The sequence below is a fragment of the Seriola dumerili genome, unplaced genomic scaffold (assembly GCF_002260705.1).
Source record: "Seriola dumerili isolate Sdu_G_001 unplaced genomic scaffold, Sdu_1.0 BDQW01000066.1, whole genome shotgun sequence".
NCBI classification, from domain to species: domain Eukaryota; kingdom Metazoa; phylum Chordata; class Actinopteri; order Carangiformes; family Carangidae; genus Seriola; species Seriola dumerili.
Genome location: NW_019174321.1, coordinates 2,388,631 through 2,408,706, shown reverse-complemented (window position 1 = coordinate 2,408,706; position 20,076 = coordinate 2,388,631). Strand labels below are relative to the sequence as shown.

General features: G+C 41.0%; 1 protein-coding gene across 1 annotated transcript; it reads left to right on the top strand.

Moving 5' to 3' along the window:
• The first annotated feature begins 533 nt into the window (after window positions 1-533).
• On the top strand, window positions 534-13,961 carry LOC111219509 (oxidative stress-induced growth inhibitor 2-like). The gene is made up of 8 exons (XM_022742205.1): window positions 534-675; window positions 5,575-5,637; window positions 6,914-7,050; window positions 7,237-7,428; window positions 7,927-8,018; window positions 8,856-9,055; window positions 9,155-9,498; window positions 10,127-13,961. The coding sequence occupies exons 2-8, from the start codon at window positions 5,580-5,582 to the stop codon at window positions 10,724-10,726; spliced, it is 1,623 nt and encodes a 540-aa protein (XP_022597926.1). The 5' UTR covers window positions 534-675; window positions 5,575-5,579; the 3' UTR covers window positions 10,727-13,961.
• Window positions 13,962-20,076: the final 6,115 nt, after the last annotated feature.

Below are 20,076 nucleotides of genomic sequence, written 5' to 3'. Positions count from 1 at the left end.
CAATTTGAATGAATTCATATGTTTTTCATTATTTATTTATTATATTGTTTTTTAATTTTTTTTATCCATTATTTCATATTATTCATTTCTTTCTGACATTTTATTACTGAACCATCCACGTATTAGCCTTACAGTCCACGTTTTCTGTGTGTTCATGACAGAAATAAGTCTGACAAACTTGTGAACAATTAAATTACAATTATCCACATGATGCCAGGTAACCCCTGACACGTCTGGGGCCCCTGGGGGTCAGAGGTTCCTGGGCAGTAGCTTGGTTGGTGGTCGAGTCTCAGGGGAGCCAGAGCTGTTATCAAACAGTCGACTCTCGGCTGCCTCCGTCCACTCCCCTGGGTCATACCCAAGCCGCCATCTCGCAGCCATAGACGATCTTTGTTTTATTATATGTCAGGCGGATTGGGGAGGAGGGAACTGCCGGCGGGGACGCTGCTGATTGGTCGACAGGTCGAACTGCGTGTAGCGGTATATAAGCTGTGAATGCGCAGCTCGAAGCGGCAGCTGGAGGCTGGTGTGACACATGCTCGGAAGAAGTCGGATAGAAAAGGACAAAGAGAAATGACAGAGTGAGACTCTGCTACAGAGGAACACAAGAGAAAGATCATATTATCTGTTGATCTGAAGGGCTCGAGCAGCGGGAAGAGGACGCAGGGTTCATCTGTGAGTAACCTTCATCTATCCTATACATAGCGGCGCGTGCGTGCAACGCATGTGGTGGCTTTACAAATGAGTCAGTGTCGCGTTATTACGCTCGATCTATGCGTTAGTTGTGCGTTGAGGGTGCGCGGCGGGTGCAGGTCTCTGTCCCCAGCTCTCACTGACGTGATGTGAGTCATGCAGTTCACCGGGTGGATGGAGGGGTGGGTGGTCTCTGCACAGACACACTGACGGTCTGGTTACACGTCCAGTCACACACTGGGACGTCTCCCACTGCTTCCTGCTAAATTTGGCCAATAGGCTCACTGGATAATCTATTTTGGAATTATTATTAGGTGCAGTGGTGGAGAAAATGTTGAATTTTCCACAAAAGAAAAAGTAACAATATCACAAAACACTGTTATACAAGTACAATTCAAACTGTATTCAAAATGCAGTTCAGCTCCCACCCTCTGGATTTGTCCTGCTACAGCCAGCCCTTCTGTGCTGGAACATAACTATTATTAGTTTATATCATAATTTGGTTAAACACAACTTTATTTAGAGATATATCCCAGTATGAACTAGAGCAAATTAAAGAGTTTTACACAGGGCACAAAGACTGATAATTAGCTAATTATCAAAGTGGATTTGTGGTAGTACAAATAACATCAAGACAAATTGTCAGAAAGATGGATGTATTTGGCCCCTGGGCAGTTGAATGGTTACTATAGCAACCCAGCCTTCACTTAAACTGTCAAAAGTAAAAGTAAACATCATGCAAAATACCGCAGTTGAGAGTTTTTGTTTATCATGTGCTGTGTGGGAATATTATCTCCAGTGCATTAATGTGTAAGTATCATTTAAATGTTGTTAAGGTGGAGCTAATTTTAACGACTTTAGTTGCCTTGGGTTACTTACATCTACCACAGTGCAAAAATATTGTACTAACTGAATGTGTTCTAGATGTAAAATGAATTAATCAATTAATCTGAAAGGAGAACAGTGACTGTGAAATGATTTCAGTGGAAATAGAAACAGTGTTTCCTCATAATGTGAAAATCTCAAGTCCACAAATCTCAAAACTGTATCTCAGCACTAAATGTATGTAGTTACTTTGTGGCGCGGGTTTGTTATTGAACAGTGCGTTTTAACTGCAGAGATGTAGTGCCCCCCCCACCCCCCACCACCACCACCCCACTTGTGTGGTAACGACTGTCTGATTTACAACCCTTTACATTTGTAAATGTAAGGGATTCAGCTGCGTCTCTGTAGACTGAACTTTAGGTCAATGGTCAACAACCTTTTTGCTTACAAATGAAGCAACAGCTACACGTGTCTTCATCGTAGTTCATGTCCTCAGCGGGAGCGTTTCAGATCCTGCAAAGGTTAAGGAAAGGGAATTCCTAACTCTTCTACCTCTTTAATCGTCTTGGGACCCCTCGACCTTGGGGGGGCCAGCCCATAGTCGAGTAATTATGTTTCATGTCCTTAAATCACCAAAATTACAGGAGACCAACAGGATGGGGGTCAGAGGTCGCAGGTAGCATCCAGAACCACGATAATCCACTTCAAAATACACTTATAAATTATTGTTAATGACCAATAAATGAATCATTTAGTCCATAAAAAGTGAACAACATCGATCACAGGGTAACATTTTAAATTGTCCAGTTAACAATATCAGCAAAAGCAACAAATCGTCCCAGTGACTGTTTATTTAAATGACTTTCCAGTGATCCAAATATTTTGTAATGTAATCTACTACCCATTGACTGATTGACTTACCCATTCAGCACAGAGCTTTTAATGCTTTGTTATTACTACACGTTGGTCTATTAGGCTCATGAGAAACAATTTGTCTCTTCTCTAGACCTTTGGCAGTCTCCACAGATTCCTGTGGGCGTTTAGTCGTTCACTTGGCAGATAATCAAAATCTCATTAGCCGTCTGGCCGGTGCAGATGGCTGATGGGCCGGGCCGCAGCCGCAGGACGAGTTCAGGACAGCGTCTGTACAGGTGCCATATGGAGCGTTTCTGAAGTGTTGGCCAGCGTTAGAGACGGAGCCACGGGGGCGTGACTTAAAATGTGAGACGACTTGAATTAAAAGCGGCAAACCGTGTGTTTCTTAAATCAACATCTGCAGCTGGATCAGACCTCGGGCAGAGAAACACGACTCCCGTGAGAGTCACATTGGCGACTGGGGCTGGATCTCATTTTTGATGTTGAGTCAGAGTTCATTCACTGGATGAATACGGGAAGAAGTGAAGGTCACATGGGAAGCAGACACTGGGATGTTCACCATCTCCAAAGCTTTTTGCCGTTCTTGTGAAACCCTGACTCAAGTTATCGGACAGAGATTGTTTGTCTTTCAGTCATAGTGCAGATATAATGCAGCACCTTAGTTTTAGTAGTAGGAGGAAGTGCTGTATCATTACTGTCAAGGTTGTTTTTATCTGTGAGTTGATTATATGTCACACCTGGTGATTACTGCAGGTAACAAATGAAGAAGGGCAAACGAAATGTGCATGAAAAGACCTGTTCCACTGCTTGATCGTCTCCTGATGAAGTGTCATCTAATTAGGGCCAGAAAATATTTCAGTTGTCAAACACAAAATCAGTTTGAGGTGGAATTGAAAACAGGAAGAACTGAAGGAGGCCGCACCGATCGTATCAGTCCAGTTTAATCAAACGTATGTGATTAAAACTACAGTAAGTTTATGGTTTTCATTTGGAGCTGTTGGTGTTTTATTAAAGGGTCAGTCGCACAAAATCATCGCGAGATATTTTCCTATTTTCCCGGCTGGTGTGGAGCTGGACACCACAACTGATTTGCTTCCTTGATGCACAAAGTGTCGCAAAATAACATTTAGGAAATCTTGGAGCAGACGGTCAAGTGGGAAAAGTGACTGATCCTTGAACCAAAGTTCAGCCGGAATGTGCCGGGTGGAGGCTTTGGAGTTTCTTCCTGGAGATTGCTGCAGAGAGTTTAAGAGGCGTTTTCTTCCCAAAAATGAAGGCAGAGTGATTGTCCTGTCAAATCATTTCCTTAAAGTGGGCTAGTAGGGCTGCAGTTCGTCATGCACAGCGTGTGTGTGTGTGTGTGGGTGTGTGTGTGGGTGTGTGTGTGTGTGGGTGTGGGTGTTCGTGTGTGTGTGTGCTGTCTTTGGCTATGAAACACATTCTGCTCTGGGCTCGGTGCCAAACTGCACTGCACTTATGTAACCCCCTTTATCTCTCCCAACTTCTCTCACTCGCTCGAGTCCATTCATTCCTCTTTCTTCTCTTCTTCTTCTCTACACCGTTTTGCTGCTGACTTCATTTTTTACTTTCTGTCTTCCTCTTCCTTTGTCTGATTTGTCCTCTCCTGACCTCCGTCTGTCCGTCTGTGTAAGCATGACGCTGCAGATTGTTAAAAGCAACCGACACTCGTCGTTATGCACCACAGCCCCTCGCTCGCCTCCCCCTGCCCCCGCCGCTCTGCGAGTGTCTGAGTGAGATCACAGTTGGCATCATGAGCTATATATATTAGGTTGCACTCTTTACAGTCTGTCTGTCTGCATGCAGTCAATGAATTCAACGCTGCGGCCGCCACAGACACCTCCCACAGCTTGTTGCATTCAGCCGGGTTTTAATCAGTAGGAGTGGAGACAGGGAGAGTCTGTGTCGGAGGAAAAATGTGAACAACGTAGAAAAGTGAGAGTGCTCCCTCGCACCAGTGTTCACGCACAATGACTCTGGTTCTTGTTGGTCAGCTTGTCACTGAGGCCAACCTAAACATGCCCCAAAGGAAATCAGAATATCAGTGACTGTTGGCGTCAAATGTCTGGTCAGACTCGTAGCTCCTCATTTAAATCTTTTGTAGACACTGATATTAAGAAGTGTTTTGTGTTAAACTTTAAACACTTGGGAACTTTGGCGTCTTAATTAAACTGAAAAGAAAACATTTTGTAGAAAAAACATGGTGTAAAAAAACATATTTTATTTTATGTTCGTTGGAAGAAGTTCATTAAAAAATGCCAAAGGCAAAGGAAAGCTTATGTATCCAGACGCATTTACAAACAACATTTTAATTTTAATGAAATTTAAACTTTAGGAGAGGAGGTGCGCTTGTTTTTTACACAGGCCCCTGGGCTGTTAACATCCTTTGATGAGCTGTATAAACTGTATCATGTGGCTGTGTAAATCATGTGTCCATGAGTTATTAAAGTCGTATTTATAGAGTCTACTGATTTCAGGACTTTTCACATCAAAGTTATGGACTCAACTCATCAACATGAGAACGAATAGATGCTTTATTCTCGCAGGCGACTCACACCAGGAAATAACAGAAAATATTTGCATCTATTTTATCATCTCTGTCCTGTGCTGTTTGGGTTGAGCCAGGAACGTTCACATATTTCTATTTTTCTAACAGATTCAGTAAATAAATCATGTGTTGAAGTTGGTGTATCGACTCACTCGCCAAGTCTCGAGTAAAAATCAGAGTAAAGAAGAAATGATTGATGTTGATTTTTAAAAAAAAGTTTGTTGTGTCTTCCTCTTTCATTTCTGCCTTCAACACGCACAGACACACACACACACACACAGACACTTTGTGTGTTTCAGTGGTTCAGTGTCTGTGTGTGTGACCACCGGACCTGGATGTCTGTGTATTCGAGGTCATGTTGCGCTGTTAAACTTTGAGGTCAGAGAGGAGAAGTGTGTGTGTGTGTGTGTGTGTGTGTGTGTGTGTGTGTGTGTGTGTGTGTGAGAGAGCTCAGTGGAAATCTACTGACTGACCATTGTGACTGGTGACAGGACTTGTTAATGATTAATTAATCCACCCTTATTCAACGTTCTCATTCTTATATAATAATGACAGATGGTGTTGCATTAAGGGTAATAATAATAATAATAATAATATTGTTTTTCTTTTCTCAGTCAACATGGATCTTCATGACAAAGAAATTCTCCCTGGAGAGATTTTGCCTGTGGTGATCATCGGTAAGAAACACACACACACACACACACAGACACACACACACACACACACACACACACACACACACAGGTATGCATGCATAGTTGCACACTGTCATATATGCTGAGGGAAAGCTAAATGGAGCAACTAGATTAGTTTATGCGGTTGCTATGACGACTAACATTAAGCGTAGTTGTATGGGCCTTTCTTTCTTTCTTCTAACAGTTCTCACACTGTTATATTACCAGGCAACTAAGATGTAAACTCAACATGATGGATTAAGAAGGAGCGGCACAGTAGTGAGTCAGGAGGGTTTTCATCCAGCTGTGGGAAAACATCTGTAATAGAAGGGTCATTATTAAAACCTCTGTCTTTGTGAAACAACCCCTGGCTTCCTTGTATTTTGACACAGTGAAACAACAGGTTCACACACGTTGCTAATAACTGCTCACATGCTAAATGCTACATAGACAGGAAGTGTTGGCATTAGCCACAGACCGAGGTGTTGCACGAAAGTCTGAGGCAGAGAGTGAATCCTGAATGTTTGTGAGGCCTTAAGAGTGTGTGTTTACACTTCTGCTGTACGGCTGCCAATCAGGTTAGTAGCTCACCAGAGGAGAGACGACGCACCACGACCTTATGAGTGAACTGTTTACCGATTAAAGGCTAAATATCCCGCTTTAAAGATAAATAAATAAAAATGTAGATGTTTATTTTTCTCTGTGCAGAAGAGGTTTTGTCTTAAAACATTTAGTCGGTGACTTAAAAAGTGAAAGTGTGATAATCCATGAGTCATCATGATTAGCTGAGTAAGAGTTATTACTGTGTGTGTGTGCTTGTGTGTGTGTGTGCGTGTGCGTGTGTGTTCATGCTGAGTCATTGGCTTGTTGTGTGGGTTAATATTTGATATTCAAGCTTGTTGAGTCATGCTGCGGTCGTAGTAAGTCAGTGACTGTGCAGTTTCAATGTATACAGTATAATTTAGCTGTAGCTCTTTGTGTTATCCACATTTAGCTGCTGTGTCTTTATCAGACAGCTGGAGGAATTCATTTTATTAGCGACAAGTTTCAAAACCTTGGACAGTGAAGTTGTGCAGCAGTCACACAACATGCTTTCTGTCTACAGAAGTTTTACAGTTGTGATTATGAAAAGTATTTTGTCAGTTGTAACCATGGTAACCCAGTACAGAGACACAATATGCACACAACACGAACATCTACCAGAGCTTAATGTGGATCATCGGTGCAGTTAGAAACTAACTTCCCTCTGTCTCTGTGTGTTTCTCTCTTCGTTTCTCAGGTAACGGCCCATCAGGGATCTGTCTGTCATACCTGTTGTCAGGTTACACCCCCTACCTGTCACCTGAGGCGTCGCACCCTAACCCCCTGCTGCACAGCAAGCTGGGAGAGCAGCCTCACCTGTCGCTGCTGGAGCAGGGAACACACACACACAGACACACACACACACACACACACACACACACACACACACACACACACACACACGTACAGTAGGTTAGTATATTTTTTTAAAAAGATGGAGGTAAAGTTTTATCTGTAGAGTGAAGGATCAGGGAAGTGAACAGAGCCTCACGGCGTCTCTCGCCCTCTCTCTCTCTCCAGGATTTGGAGTACCTGTGCGAGGGGCTGGAGGGGCGATCGTCCAATCCCGTGGCCGTGCTCTTTGATTCGCTGCTGCTCCCCGACAGTGACTTCGGACTGGACCACACCTCTCCGCTGGAATGGAGATACGAGCCTGAGCGAGCCACCCCACACCTGGTGCTGGGGAAGGGTCCGCCTGGAGGAGCCTGGCATGTATGTAGCTGGAATCAACGATTATATACAGATTATTGATTATTCACACTGGTCCGCTTTGATGTTTGACAAGTTTGACAAACTGGCCTTTATTTTATATATTTATATAATATATTTATTGATTGATTTATCCTATATTTATTTTATATTTATATTTTTCCAGTTGATTAGTATTAACCCACGTGCTGACGTACCCTCAGCTTACAGCACAGAGGAGGGATATCTTGTTTTAAATTGGTAATAATGAAAGTGTTAATATTTTACTTGACATGCTAAAACCAGTTAGAGAACAGGGCCTTTGTTTGACTCCATGAATATGAAAATAAATGTACTTAGCAGACATTTTGGTCATGTGTGCAAATAAGCTTTGTTTTCCTTTGTCACCTGCCTTTTTTGCACACATTGCCAAAATGTCTGCTAAGTACATTTGTTTTGACAGATCACACAAGGTGAGCATGACTGTAGCTGTAAACAATACTGCGTGTGTGCTGTTCCCAGGCCATGGAGGGCTCCATGCTCACGCTGAGCCTGGCTAACTGGATGGAGCTTCCTGGACTCAAACTGAAGGACTGGATGAGAGACAAGCGCAGGTGTGTCCAACGTAAAACCAGCTAATTTAGCTCCACAGGACACGAGAGGCTTGTCCGCAGCTTTAACACTTTAATAATAAGAAAATGTTTTGCTTTTGTATTCCACTTCCAGCCACCTGTGTCTCTATCTTTGAGAAGTGTTGGCCTTCTTGTTGGCCTGCTGACAGTCTGCAGTTGAATAACCTGCAGGCATGTTAAAAGAAAATAACAGTAATGTACAACCCAAGTTTTACTGTAGTTTTATCGAATACATCTGTCGGTTTAAGACGTGTCACCAGTGAGTCACACAACAGGACATTATCTGAACTCCAGTGATAAAGTCACCGGTTCCCAGTTTAGGCCCCGAAGCTTTGAACCTCTCATGATTAAACTTCCTGATTAAACTTCATGATTAAACTTCTGTTTGGGCTCATGTCGGACAGAGAAAGGATTGTGATTATAAAAGTCAAGTCAACTTTCTCTTTACACAACAGGACGACCAGACATAAACACGGAAGTGTTGTATAAATAAACAGGAGCCACAGATCACAGATGTCCGTGTGTTACTCTCTCTCCTTAATTTGTTTTTCAAATGACTCAGTGGAACAAATCTTGATTTACATGAAATGAGTAGAACAGCTGATATAAAGGGACCCGACCTTTACGCTTCCTGTTCACTTATTGTTTAAAATAAATTTTAAAATAAAAGGTGTAATACAGCTTGTTACATCTTTTATTTTGAACTAGTAAATGTCACTGTGACTTGACACTATGAAAACAGAAGTCGTGCGTCGTGTGTTAAAACATTTGTTTGTGTGTTTTGTGTTAAAGTTTATTTTCATGTTTGTTTTATTCCAGAAATGTCCGAAATGACCGCGCCACGCCAGCAGAGATCGCCTCCTACTACCAACACTACGTTTCCCAGATGTCCCTGGAGCAGAGCTTCGCCTGTGGAACCACCATCACCTCGGTAACCAGGCAGCCCAGCAACCAGGAGGGGTCGCCGTCCTACTGGAGAGTGACGGGACTGCAGCGGCGAGAGGGGGAGGAGCTGGGAGGTACAGGGAACTAAAGCACTTCTGATTAATGTTGTCATATGTTGTTTAAAAATTAAAGAAAGTGACACCTAATACCCCCCCCCCTCCCCTTCCTGCTAGATGGTTCCTCTGTTTCGGAGGAGGTGCCTTTTTCCCTGTTGGCCCACAATGTGGTGCTGGCGACGGGGACGCACGACATCCCGGCCAGGCTGGGCGTGGAGGGCGAGTCCCTGCCCTTCGTCTGCCACTCCTTCTGGGAGCTGGAGGCCGCCATCTCTCGCGGTGAGCTCGACCAGTCTTCAGACCCGGTGCTCGTGGTGGGAGCGGGGCTCACGGCGGCCGACGCAGTGCTGGCCGCCCACCACCTCAACACGCCCGTGTACCATGCCTTCAGACGCTCGGTCACCGACCCGGGCCTCATCTTCAACCAGCTGCCCAAACTGCTTTACCCAGAGTACCACAAGGTGAGGAGAGTCTGAAACCTGGAGCCGCTCATCATCAGTCGATTCATCCATTAGTCGATCGCTAGAAAATGAATCTGTAACTAGTTTGATAATTAAAATTTCAGTAAGTTTTTTCAAGCAAAAATGTGAAACTCTTTCTGGTTCCAGCTTTTCCAACGTGCGGATTGATGCTTTTCTTTGTTCATCAGTCAGACAAAACAAGACATTTAAAGTCCTTGGGTTCACAACTCATTGATTCATTTAGAAAATAATTGGCAGATTAATCAATAATGAAAATAATTGTTAGTTGCGACGTTATTTTCCAATATTAAGTAACTTGATAAAAAATGATTTTCATTTCCTGACCCAATAAAGAAACTTCATGTGTGAAGTATTTAAGGAAAGGAGAGCGTCCCAGCCTCTACCAGCCTGTTTTATACAACCTGCTGAAAAGTCACATGTTTGATTAATGATGTAACAGTTAATTGATTCTCTAAATGACTGGTAATGAATTTCCTGCTTTCTGACCAATCACAAACTCAACTAATAGATAATTCTGTTCATTTTTTTTTCTGCTTTGTGGCAACAAAATCGTGACTTCAGGTTCAATACTTAAGTTACATCTAACTTTTTCCTGTCCGGCCTCCAGGTTCACCAGATGATGATCCAGCAGCAGCATCAACCGAGTCCTCCACCACAGGACCACGCCCAGAACCTCCGTCACCACTCCACCCCTTCCTCTCCTTCCTCCCTCTCTCCATCCCCCTCCTCCTACCCAGGTTACCTCAGCTTCCCGCGTCACAGGGTCGTGGAGTTCAGACCTGACCGAAAGTGCGTCCTGGAGTCAGACTCCGGCCGGCGGACGGTGGTCCAGGTCTCCAAGGCTCTGGTTCTCATCGGCGCCCACCCCAACCTTTCCTTTCTGGACGACAACGGGCGTCCACTCGGCATCAACCCCTCAGAGCCAATCACATGCCGAAGGAACCCGATCGAGGTGGACCCGTTCACGAACAACGTGGTTGCAGCAGAGGGGCCCGGCATGTACGCCATGGGGCCGTTAGTTGGCGAGAACTTTGTGAGATTCCTGAAGGGAGGCGCGCTGGCTATCGCTAGCGACCTTGCCAAGAGACAAAGAGAGGGAGAGGGAAGAGGAGAAGGGGGTGTGGCCACAGACAGATTAATGGACAAATGGGTGGACAGACAGGTGACCACACAGACAGAAGCAGAGCTCTGCGTCCGGGACTTGTAGCAGGTTTTCTTGGACTAAAAGGTCAAGCTAAGCTAACCGACTTACTCTGATCCAATTGAGATGAAACTGGAACTGCTGCGAACAAAAGCCACCGGTCATGTTTTCCAGAAACCAAACATGCTGCTGACGTGTTGTACGGCGGGAAACAGGCAACAAGTGCTCCCTACAGCTGGACTTGGGTCTGGTATCTTCGTAGATCCAACGTAGAGCCGGTTTGAGGCATCCTGAAGCAGCTTGAGAAACGCAGACAGTTGTGCTGGTAGGATCCAACAGAACCGAACGTTAGTAAGTTGGAGATTAAGACAGTGACGCTGTAGTGGAGGACGCGATGGAGGAGAGACAGACGGCGCCTTTGGGTCGCTCCCGCCAAATCACAATGCAAGAAAGATACACGTTTACCGCCTGGAGTCACTCTTCACCATAACTTCATCCCAGCAGGCCGCCAACGTCATTAGATGCTGATATTTGGTCGAATGGAGGTTGTAACGTCGGGTGACTAGAATTCAATGTCATGACAACGTCTTACGCCAATTTGACGTAGAATACTGACGACAGCTGACGTTGATATTTGGTTGCTTTTAAGTTTTAAGGGTGTTCAGTAAACAAAATCCCACATTTTCCAAAGTGACATCTTTACATGTGAAAAACCAAACGTCTGCTAAATGTCACAGTGTCAGTTTTGTCAGTTTTTCACAACGACCCGATTTTCATTTTCGTTTCAGTTCTGTGCAACAATAGAGTTGTTAAGAGTCCAACATCTGTCTGACGTTACACTGACGTCCGCCTGCTGGGATGTGCTGTGATGTTTCACCTCTAAGTGACAAGATACTGGATTTTTCAGGATATTGCTTTTAAAATGTTCGGGCTGACGCAGTCGAACAGATGAGTTTTGTGCCTGGCTTCTATTATTTATATCCTGCAGTGGATTTTTTCCTATTGGTACAAATCCAATGACCAATCATAACCTGTAAATGGGGCATGGACATTTTCTAACTTCTGGATTTGACACGGAGGAATCAGAGAGAGTTAGATGGAAATAAGACAGAGAGAGTAGAAGAGTAGAAGTAACGAGAAAGAGAAGAATGAGAAATAAATCCAGATAAACTTGAGTGAAGGAACGTTACAGCATCAGCTCTGGTTTCTTATCGCTCAGTAACTTCCAGGTTTGAGTTTAACCGTCAGCCTCACTTCTTTTTTTATTTTAATGTACGACGAGGATCATTAACATGTTCCCACAGTTAGAAATGTATTTTTCTGTTAGCTGTTTAACACTACACTGTCATACAAAGCTCATGTCACCAAAACAACTTGGTTCGAAATGAATTCCTGCTTCTTTCTTTATATTATTTTCTATGTGGTTGTTTGTATGTTATGGGTTTGCTGTTCTGTGAATCTGTGGTGCTCTATTTTTCTATGTCAGCATGATTTGTCATGTAACACGCAACTCGACCTACCTGATATCACTGTAAATCTCTGATGATTATGAAAAGATTTTATACGTATCATAACAAAAGAGAAAAATATATATATATTTTTTCTAATTCTTACTGGAAATGTTTAATTTGCAGCTGTTGAAACATCAGCGTTTGGCTTCACTGTGAACATTAATAACAATAACATAATAACAATAGCATTAACTGTTTTTAAAGCCCTATTGGCATTAGTGTAGTATTAATGGGTGTTATTTCCTCATGAATCTACCACTTCTCTAGCTTGTAATAATAACAGGGCAAATTCTGCTTTTAAAGGAAATCACGGGAGAAAAAAGATGTCGTGCAAATTGAAATCAGGTTGATTTCAGATGTAATTATAACTGTAAGATCAAGATGTACAAAACGTTCATTACAGAGTTTGACACAAATTCATCACTTATTGCTGTTGAATATTCGTCCCAATGTAAATAAGATTTAATGTCATTCATCCTTGGATTGGACACATACTGTAAATATTCAGTCGCGGCTAAATTTCTGTCAGGATTTGAGGCCAAACAGGCAAATTGCTGCAGATTCAGCTTTGCTGCTAGTGAAGAAAATATTTTATGATTTACATCCAATTTATATTTAGAACAATTTTTAAATGATTCTGAGAAATCTTAATTGAAGACGTTTGCTTCGATTTGTACCAGCACAGACTTCTGTTGATTCTTTTCAAAATAAGATTCACACTTATTTTATTTTTTAAATTAATGTCAGTTATCTTTGGAAGAAAAATGATGAGGTGAAGGCAAAAGCTCAAGTGCCCGACACACTGCAATAACAGCTCCCAGTACACCTAACCTGAGGTGATGAGTGATGAGAAGCAGTTTGATTTAAAATGTTACTTGTTACATTTCTTCTTACTGTCAAAAAATCCCATGAAAAAACAACTTCTATATTTCTTCCCTGTCTGTGACACTCAGCTCCGAGTCCACTGGTTCTTAATGAATCTTTAAAAACCAGTCTCAATGTCTAATGTAGGATATGGAGCATTTTTTTTTTTGGGGGGGGGGGGACTATTTTCAGCGGCGGATTAATACACGATTGGTGTTCCAGTGAGTATTTCCAGCAGCAGGACGGATGTATGTGGGATTGAGGTAAAATAAACTGGAGTGTTTGTTGATGGTGATGAAGGAACATGTCATCCAGTGCAAAGCTGTGTCTCGCTGATGTGTTTTAAAAGCTTTGGACACAGTGGAGATATAACAAGATAAATCAGCCTTTGATACACAGACAACACCTGTTAGTAGAATCAATTTATTGTTGGTTTTAGTCTTTTTTGGGGGGATTTTTTCCGACAGTAAGAAAAATACAGACATATCACTCCTTTAATGTGTTGGCAGTTTTTCTTGCTACAGTCTGTTACATTAGATTCAGGCTGGATCTGCAGATTACAGTCAATCAGGTTTAACATTTACTTATAATATACTAACATATAAGATAAACAGTTGTTTTCACTATTAAGTTCTGAATTACAAACTAAAAGTAAAAACAAAACATTATAGTCCTTACTCTACCATAGTACTGTATAGTATAACTGATGCCCAGAACTAGGGCAGCAACTAGCAATTTTTACATTGATTAGTCTGCTGATCATTTTCTCAATAAATTAATCAACTGTGATCTATACAATAAATACGCCCATCACAAGTTTCCAAAAGAGAATCTGAAATCTTCATATTGTTTACAGTCAGTCAAAAACCAAAAGATATTCAGTTTAATATCGTACCAGATCATATTTTTGTGTAAAAAATAATTAAAATAATAATAAAATAAAATAAAAGCTAATTAATTAATTGGCTAATTGTTTCAGTTCAACTACTCACAAAGTTGAATTAAAAATAAAACCCCTGTTTTAAAATGAGCATCCTACGTACTTATTATGTGACATATGTTTTTATGTAAGCGTTAAATCTTTGCAGCCTTTATTTAGATCTGACCTGAAGCCTCAATGCTAACAGTGAACACTGATCTGCAGGAGCCAGCGGTGCCTTAAGACACATTATCCACACCAGTACCTTTTATATCAAGTCTATGTACTGTAGATTTTGTTCCGCAGCAGAACGAGAACGCCTCCATCTGAATGTCGCTTTTGTTACAAAGTAAAAATCATGTCCAGTCTCTTTTTTTTTTAACAACTTATTTGCAGATGTTTTCCGTCTTGTTTGTATGAATGGGCTGATTCATGTATCCAACATAATCTTCCCTGTGTAACAGTCAAATACAAGTTTGCAATATTCGCTTGTCTGTTGGTTTCTATTAAACAGTTTCTCAGCCAAACTGTTCTGTTGTGTTTCTCTGTTCGGTGTTTGCTTTAATCTTATGTTATTAACCTGGTTTATACCGAACCAGTGATACAGAAACATGTAGTTTCTTGTGCACGCAGGATGTTTAAGTTTTTAAATGTCAAGTTGTGTCGTAATGGGTTAAATCTTTGCATCTTTCAGGCCAAAGTACAGAGGGAATGACGCAGCATAATGTAGTTCTCGCCATGATAGTTTCATCGATTATATCTTTCAAATGTCTGAGAATAATTAACCATTTGTTTGGTTTTAGGAACAGAAACTTTGAAATTTGAAAATCAGGTCAAGGGCAAAGTCGAACAAACCAAACACCAAGTGAAACACAAACCCTGTAGAATCAGGAGGTAAAACAGAAGCAGAAGAATATTTAATTTCTTATGATCCTCAGGTCAACCTCTATAAAAAGAGAAGTGAGTTGGATTGTAGTATATTACATTACATTTTGTCAGTGCAGTTTTTACAGTATAATTTGTATTTTAAAAATTTACATGGGATTGAAGATGTGAACCAGTTACTCGCCCTTTGAAATCAACCTGCCAAGTTAATTTGCTGAAGATGACAGAGCTGACATTGATAATCAGGTATTTACAGGTTATCTTTTGACAGTGACTTACAGTGAGAGATCAGTGTATATAGTGTAAACACAAAAAATATCTAACAAAGAAGATCCTCTATAAATTAAATTGACTTGACATTACTCCCATCTAACCGTTATTTACTTTACACTGGAGTCTTTTGTTGATTAAATGAAAACACTTTTACTGACAGGGTTTCCAGTGGTGAAACTGTTTCAGTGACAAATAGACACAATCTACATACACTCACTTGTTGATTCACCATCTGTCTCTTGACTCTCTTTCCCTTTCAATCCTTTCTGTTGTCAACCAGCTTTTCGTTTTGATGCTCCAGTTTCTTTTTTTGAGCATATATGGTGTCATCTGTTAATGCTTATCAAACTGAGAAAGCAAACCACCCTTAACATGAAAAAATAAAAACAATGAGAGGACATTTTAAAAAAAATTAAAGATCATTTCCTTTTAAAACATTTTTAAACTTTATTTATATTTTAATTTTTAAAAAATAAAATCACATCCTTTCAAAAAATGTTTACTATAATGCAAATAATTTGTTGGTCCGCTTGCAGTACCGTTGCTGTCCACCAGTGGGCCCCAGCTCACAGGTTGGGAACCACTGGTTTAGAGTTTATTCTCTGCATGCACAAAAAAAGGCCATTTCAAAGTATGTGATTTGATTCAGTGTTGTTATAAAAACAAAAATATGTCATATTAAAAAAAAAGCCGCATCACTTTCTGGTGTGATCAGAACAATCTACTGTAAAAGTTCATTGAACTGAGTCTGATTCTTACTTCCACATCGCTGCAGCAAAATGAGAACTTCAAACAGATGGTACCTTTATATTACAGTCTTTATACTAGATTGTACTTTGTTTTCCTTTGTTTTTTACCCCTTGTGGCTGTTTGAAAGTACAAACCCATCTTTGATTGAAGGTGGTCTGCAGCACACCTGCACTGAACCAGGTCACTGCCTTGATTGTACATAAGAACCTTATTGTTGACAATTATCCTGTTCTGATGATATCGTAATGAAATATGAAGCTCTACAGTCTTTTCTTGATGTTTCTCTTGGTTCATTCAGACATTTCAAACATGTCAACAACATCAAACTTGCAAAAATCAAAAATGCTGCTAGATTGGAAACTTGTTACAGTTTAGTTGAATAAAAAATATTGTTTGTGATTCAAACATTATAATGAATCATACAAACAGAAAATTAAAAGCATACACACACTACATATCCCCAGCCACTGTTTTCCTCTTACCTCAGTGTCAGTTGGTGCCTCTGGTCGGCAGGTGTCACTGTTGATTTAAATGAAACGCAGCACTGAGCCCTGAGCTGGCCTGGAGCTTGAGTGTCAAACCTTAAAATTAATAAAATCCAGTTCAGTGTTGATCATATGACACAGACCTGTTGCGAAAAAAAGTGGGGGGGGGGGTAAAAAAAAAATAAAAAACAAGGGGTTTAGTGGTTGGGGAAAACCCTTTTTAAAGAGCCAATATGTCCAGTCCCAATCACTTCCAATAACAACACTTAATCTATCTACAGAAATTACCAATGGCCTATATTATTGATCTTTTTATATTTACACTTGTTTTATCCTTGTGTGTATGTTATTTGTGTGTTGACTAATGCTTCATATGTGTGTTTATTGAATTTTATCTTATATTGTTTAAATTGTATGTACCAATGAGGAGATGCACTACATTTCATTGTACAGCTGTGCAATGACAAATAAAGGCATCTATTCTATTCTATTCTATATATAATCAAATCACTGACTGGACCAGATCCCAGTTTTAAAAATAGAACGACATTAAAGATTTATTGTTTTATAATATTTGGATTATTGTGCAGAGAAGCTGATGCTTTGGTCTCCATAGAAACCACTCTGGTGTTTGGTGGGTAAGCTGGATGTGGTCCCGTGACTCAGCAAAACACGCATATGTCCAAACACATACAAACACCCCTGTGGCATGCTGGTTGCCGTGGCAACCGGACCGGTAGGAAGTCTGCTGTTCCTGTGACTCAGCTTGTTGCCTGGCGAATCAGTAAAATTCACTGTGACGCACACAAAGTGTGAAAGCTTTGTGTTTATTATCGGCTGGTGGCTGCGTGATATGAACAGTGGGTCTCTGATAAAGTGGGATTCAGTTACAGCTGTATGTTATCATTAGTGGGTCATGTAGCTGTGGTTTCCTGTCACTTCCACGCTGCGGTGCCTTTTTACAGTTGAAGACAGAATACAAGAGAACCAACTCAGTGGAGAGTCCACACATGAACCTGCCCACCGTTAAACATTAATGAGCAGCATATGCACTTTTAATAGAGTTTTAATTCACTACAATAGAATTTAAAGCTGATATAAGATAGATAAGATATTCTAATAAGACTACTCTTATAAAGGATATATGAATGGTTTTAACTAGTTCATTAATTAGCTTGTTAACACTTTATAAATCATTTATAAGCTGTTATAACACATAAAGGGCAACAGTGCTTGCCAAATAGTGAGACCACATTTTTCTGTACTGTGAAGCCTCGTATCTCATTAGTTCCTGAGTTTTCTTTGTTTTCTCCACCATCCAGCGTTTGTTCCTGTCTGCCTCATCACATGTTGTTGTTACTAGCAACTAACCACCGTCAATATCTTCATGGTCAAAAAGTTTCATTTGGCAGATTAAATTATACTTATATTTATACTGCGTGCTGTTTAAAAACTGTTACCTAAACACAAATGCCTCACATCCCAAATTTTGGCTTGTCTGATGGCAACACTTTTCACTCTGTGTGACGCTGAGATCAGGTATGAACGTTTCGATTTCTAACATGTTCAGATAACACGTTGTATGAACCGCCTGTTGTGGCCCTAAGGGTAAATGTAGGTCACACAAGCTCCCAGAGAAACCAGCATGATCAACACTGACAGTGGGCGACTTCGGCTGCCTACCTGCATACTGATGACCTCGTTTGGCTCAAACTCAGGAGAAATGTGGAAAAAAATGCAGCACAGACATACTCTGCAAAGTTCAAGGTCATTACAGCAAAAACAGGGTGTAAAGTTACATGCATTTTATTCAGCTTTTTTCCCCTAATTATATTATTTACTTGTGGTCTTGTAGCAGATGTTTCGTGGGCCTGTGCTCTTCTATTGGGAAGCACTGTTCGAAAGAAACTGAACTCTTCCCTCCTTTTGTTCTTCAATATACAGAATGTTTTTCATATTTACACTTTGCATGAGATATTTTTGTACATTAAAAATTATACATACCATTAGTTTGCACATCCAATTACATTTCATACCTTTTATTTTATTGTTTTATAAAATAGTTTGGGTTTAATAGCTACAAAGTGCATTTAGTGATTACCTCTGTTTACCCTCTGGTTATATGTGTATTTTTTTTTCCTCTGTATCCAGTTGCTGTTTAATGCTGCACCAACAGAGGATTAGGAGTTTACTCTGATTCCCTGTGTGAATTGGCAGCTGTTTACTTTCACTCTGCTTCCCTTCTCCTTCTCACCTCTGCTTCAGTGAAGTCTCAGTATGTTCTTCCGTTTGGACAAACTCTTTTACGTTGCTCTCTGTAGCTCCACCCCGCCGGACAGCCGCGTTTTCCACACACAACATACCTCCACCATCCACACACACACACACACACACACGCACACACGCACACACACACACACACACACACACACACACACACACACACACACACACACACACACACACACACACACACACACATGGCAGTGTAAAGTTCACCGAACTCAGCGCCAACAGGAAACTAATATAGAAAATAAAATAAAAGCTTAAAGACGGTCATTTTAAAATGGAGGAAAATTATTAAAATAAACAACAGCATTTATAAGTGTCAAGTTGTTTTTTTTTTTATCAATACAAATGCTTTTATATGTAGTGGTGATAAGTGAGACAGGTTTCATAGAAGTGGCCAGGTTGAGGCCAGTGCTCACTTTGAAGTGGCACAGAAATGATCTTAATGCTGTACTGAGGTTATTTTACAATGTTTACTAATGGTCAAAATGTCCCTCATAGTTTGTGGATGTGCAATAAGAGATAATCCTTTCATTTATTTTCTATTATAATTATAATTATTATTATTAATACAATTACTAGCAGCTTGAACATGTTCTTACTTTCATCTAAAAAAATGTAACTTCACTTAATTACGATAGACAGCTACCAAGCACCACACTGAGATCATCATAGCATTATACACAACCTGATATAAACCATGCAAGCATGCATCAATCACAGAGCCTGTCAAACACTATACAACAGCAAACCAGTCATAAACATGAACACACAGTCAGAATGAAATGTCCTTATATTAAAATTATTTTTATTCTCACTCCGCAAAATACTAAATCCAGAGCTGTGGAGAAAAGCTCATGCATAAGACAGCTATCTATCTATCTATCTATCTATCTATCTATCTATCTATCTATCTATCTATCTATCTATCTATCGAGTTTGGAGGCTTTAATTTTGAAATTCTCGGCCGGATGTGTGGTCCGTCAGTGCGGCTAACTTGAAGCGGTGCTCGGGGAGACACTCATTCACTTCAGGTCAGGACTCCCATTGGAGTAACCGGAGGGAAGGGAAACGGCCGGCTCTGTCGTCAAAACTCGCTGGAAAACAACGTGAAATCCCTCGGATTCACTTCTGAAAAACAACGAGCGGGGGACTTACATCCGAGCCGGACGCCAGATAAGAGCAGTACCGATTTATTTCGGAGGACTTAATTGATCGCGGGCTGTGTATGTGTGTGTTTTCGTTTGGAGAGCCATACACACGCACACGCACACACACACACACATACACACATACACACACATACACTCACACACTCACAGTCACAGGTTGCTAACGGAGTTAACGCTAACCTAGCTAGCCAAGTTAGCTCCCCGCGGTTAGCTGTGTTTTCCCTTCACCCGGGACTAAAAGCAGCCGGGGCTGAAGTTAAGAAAAAAA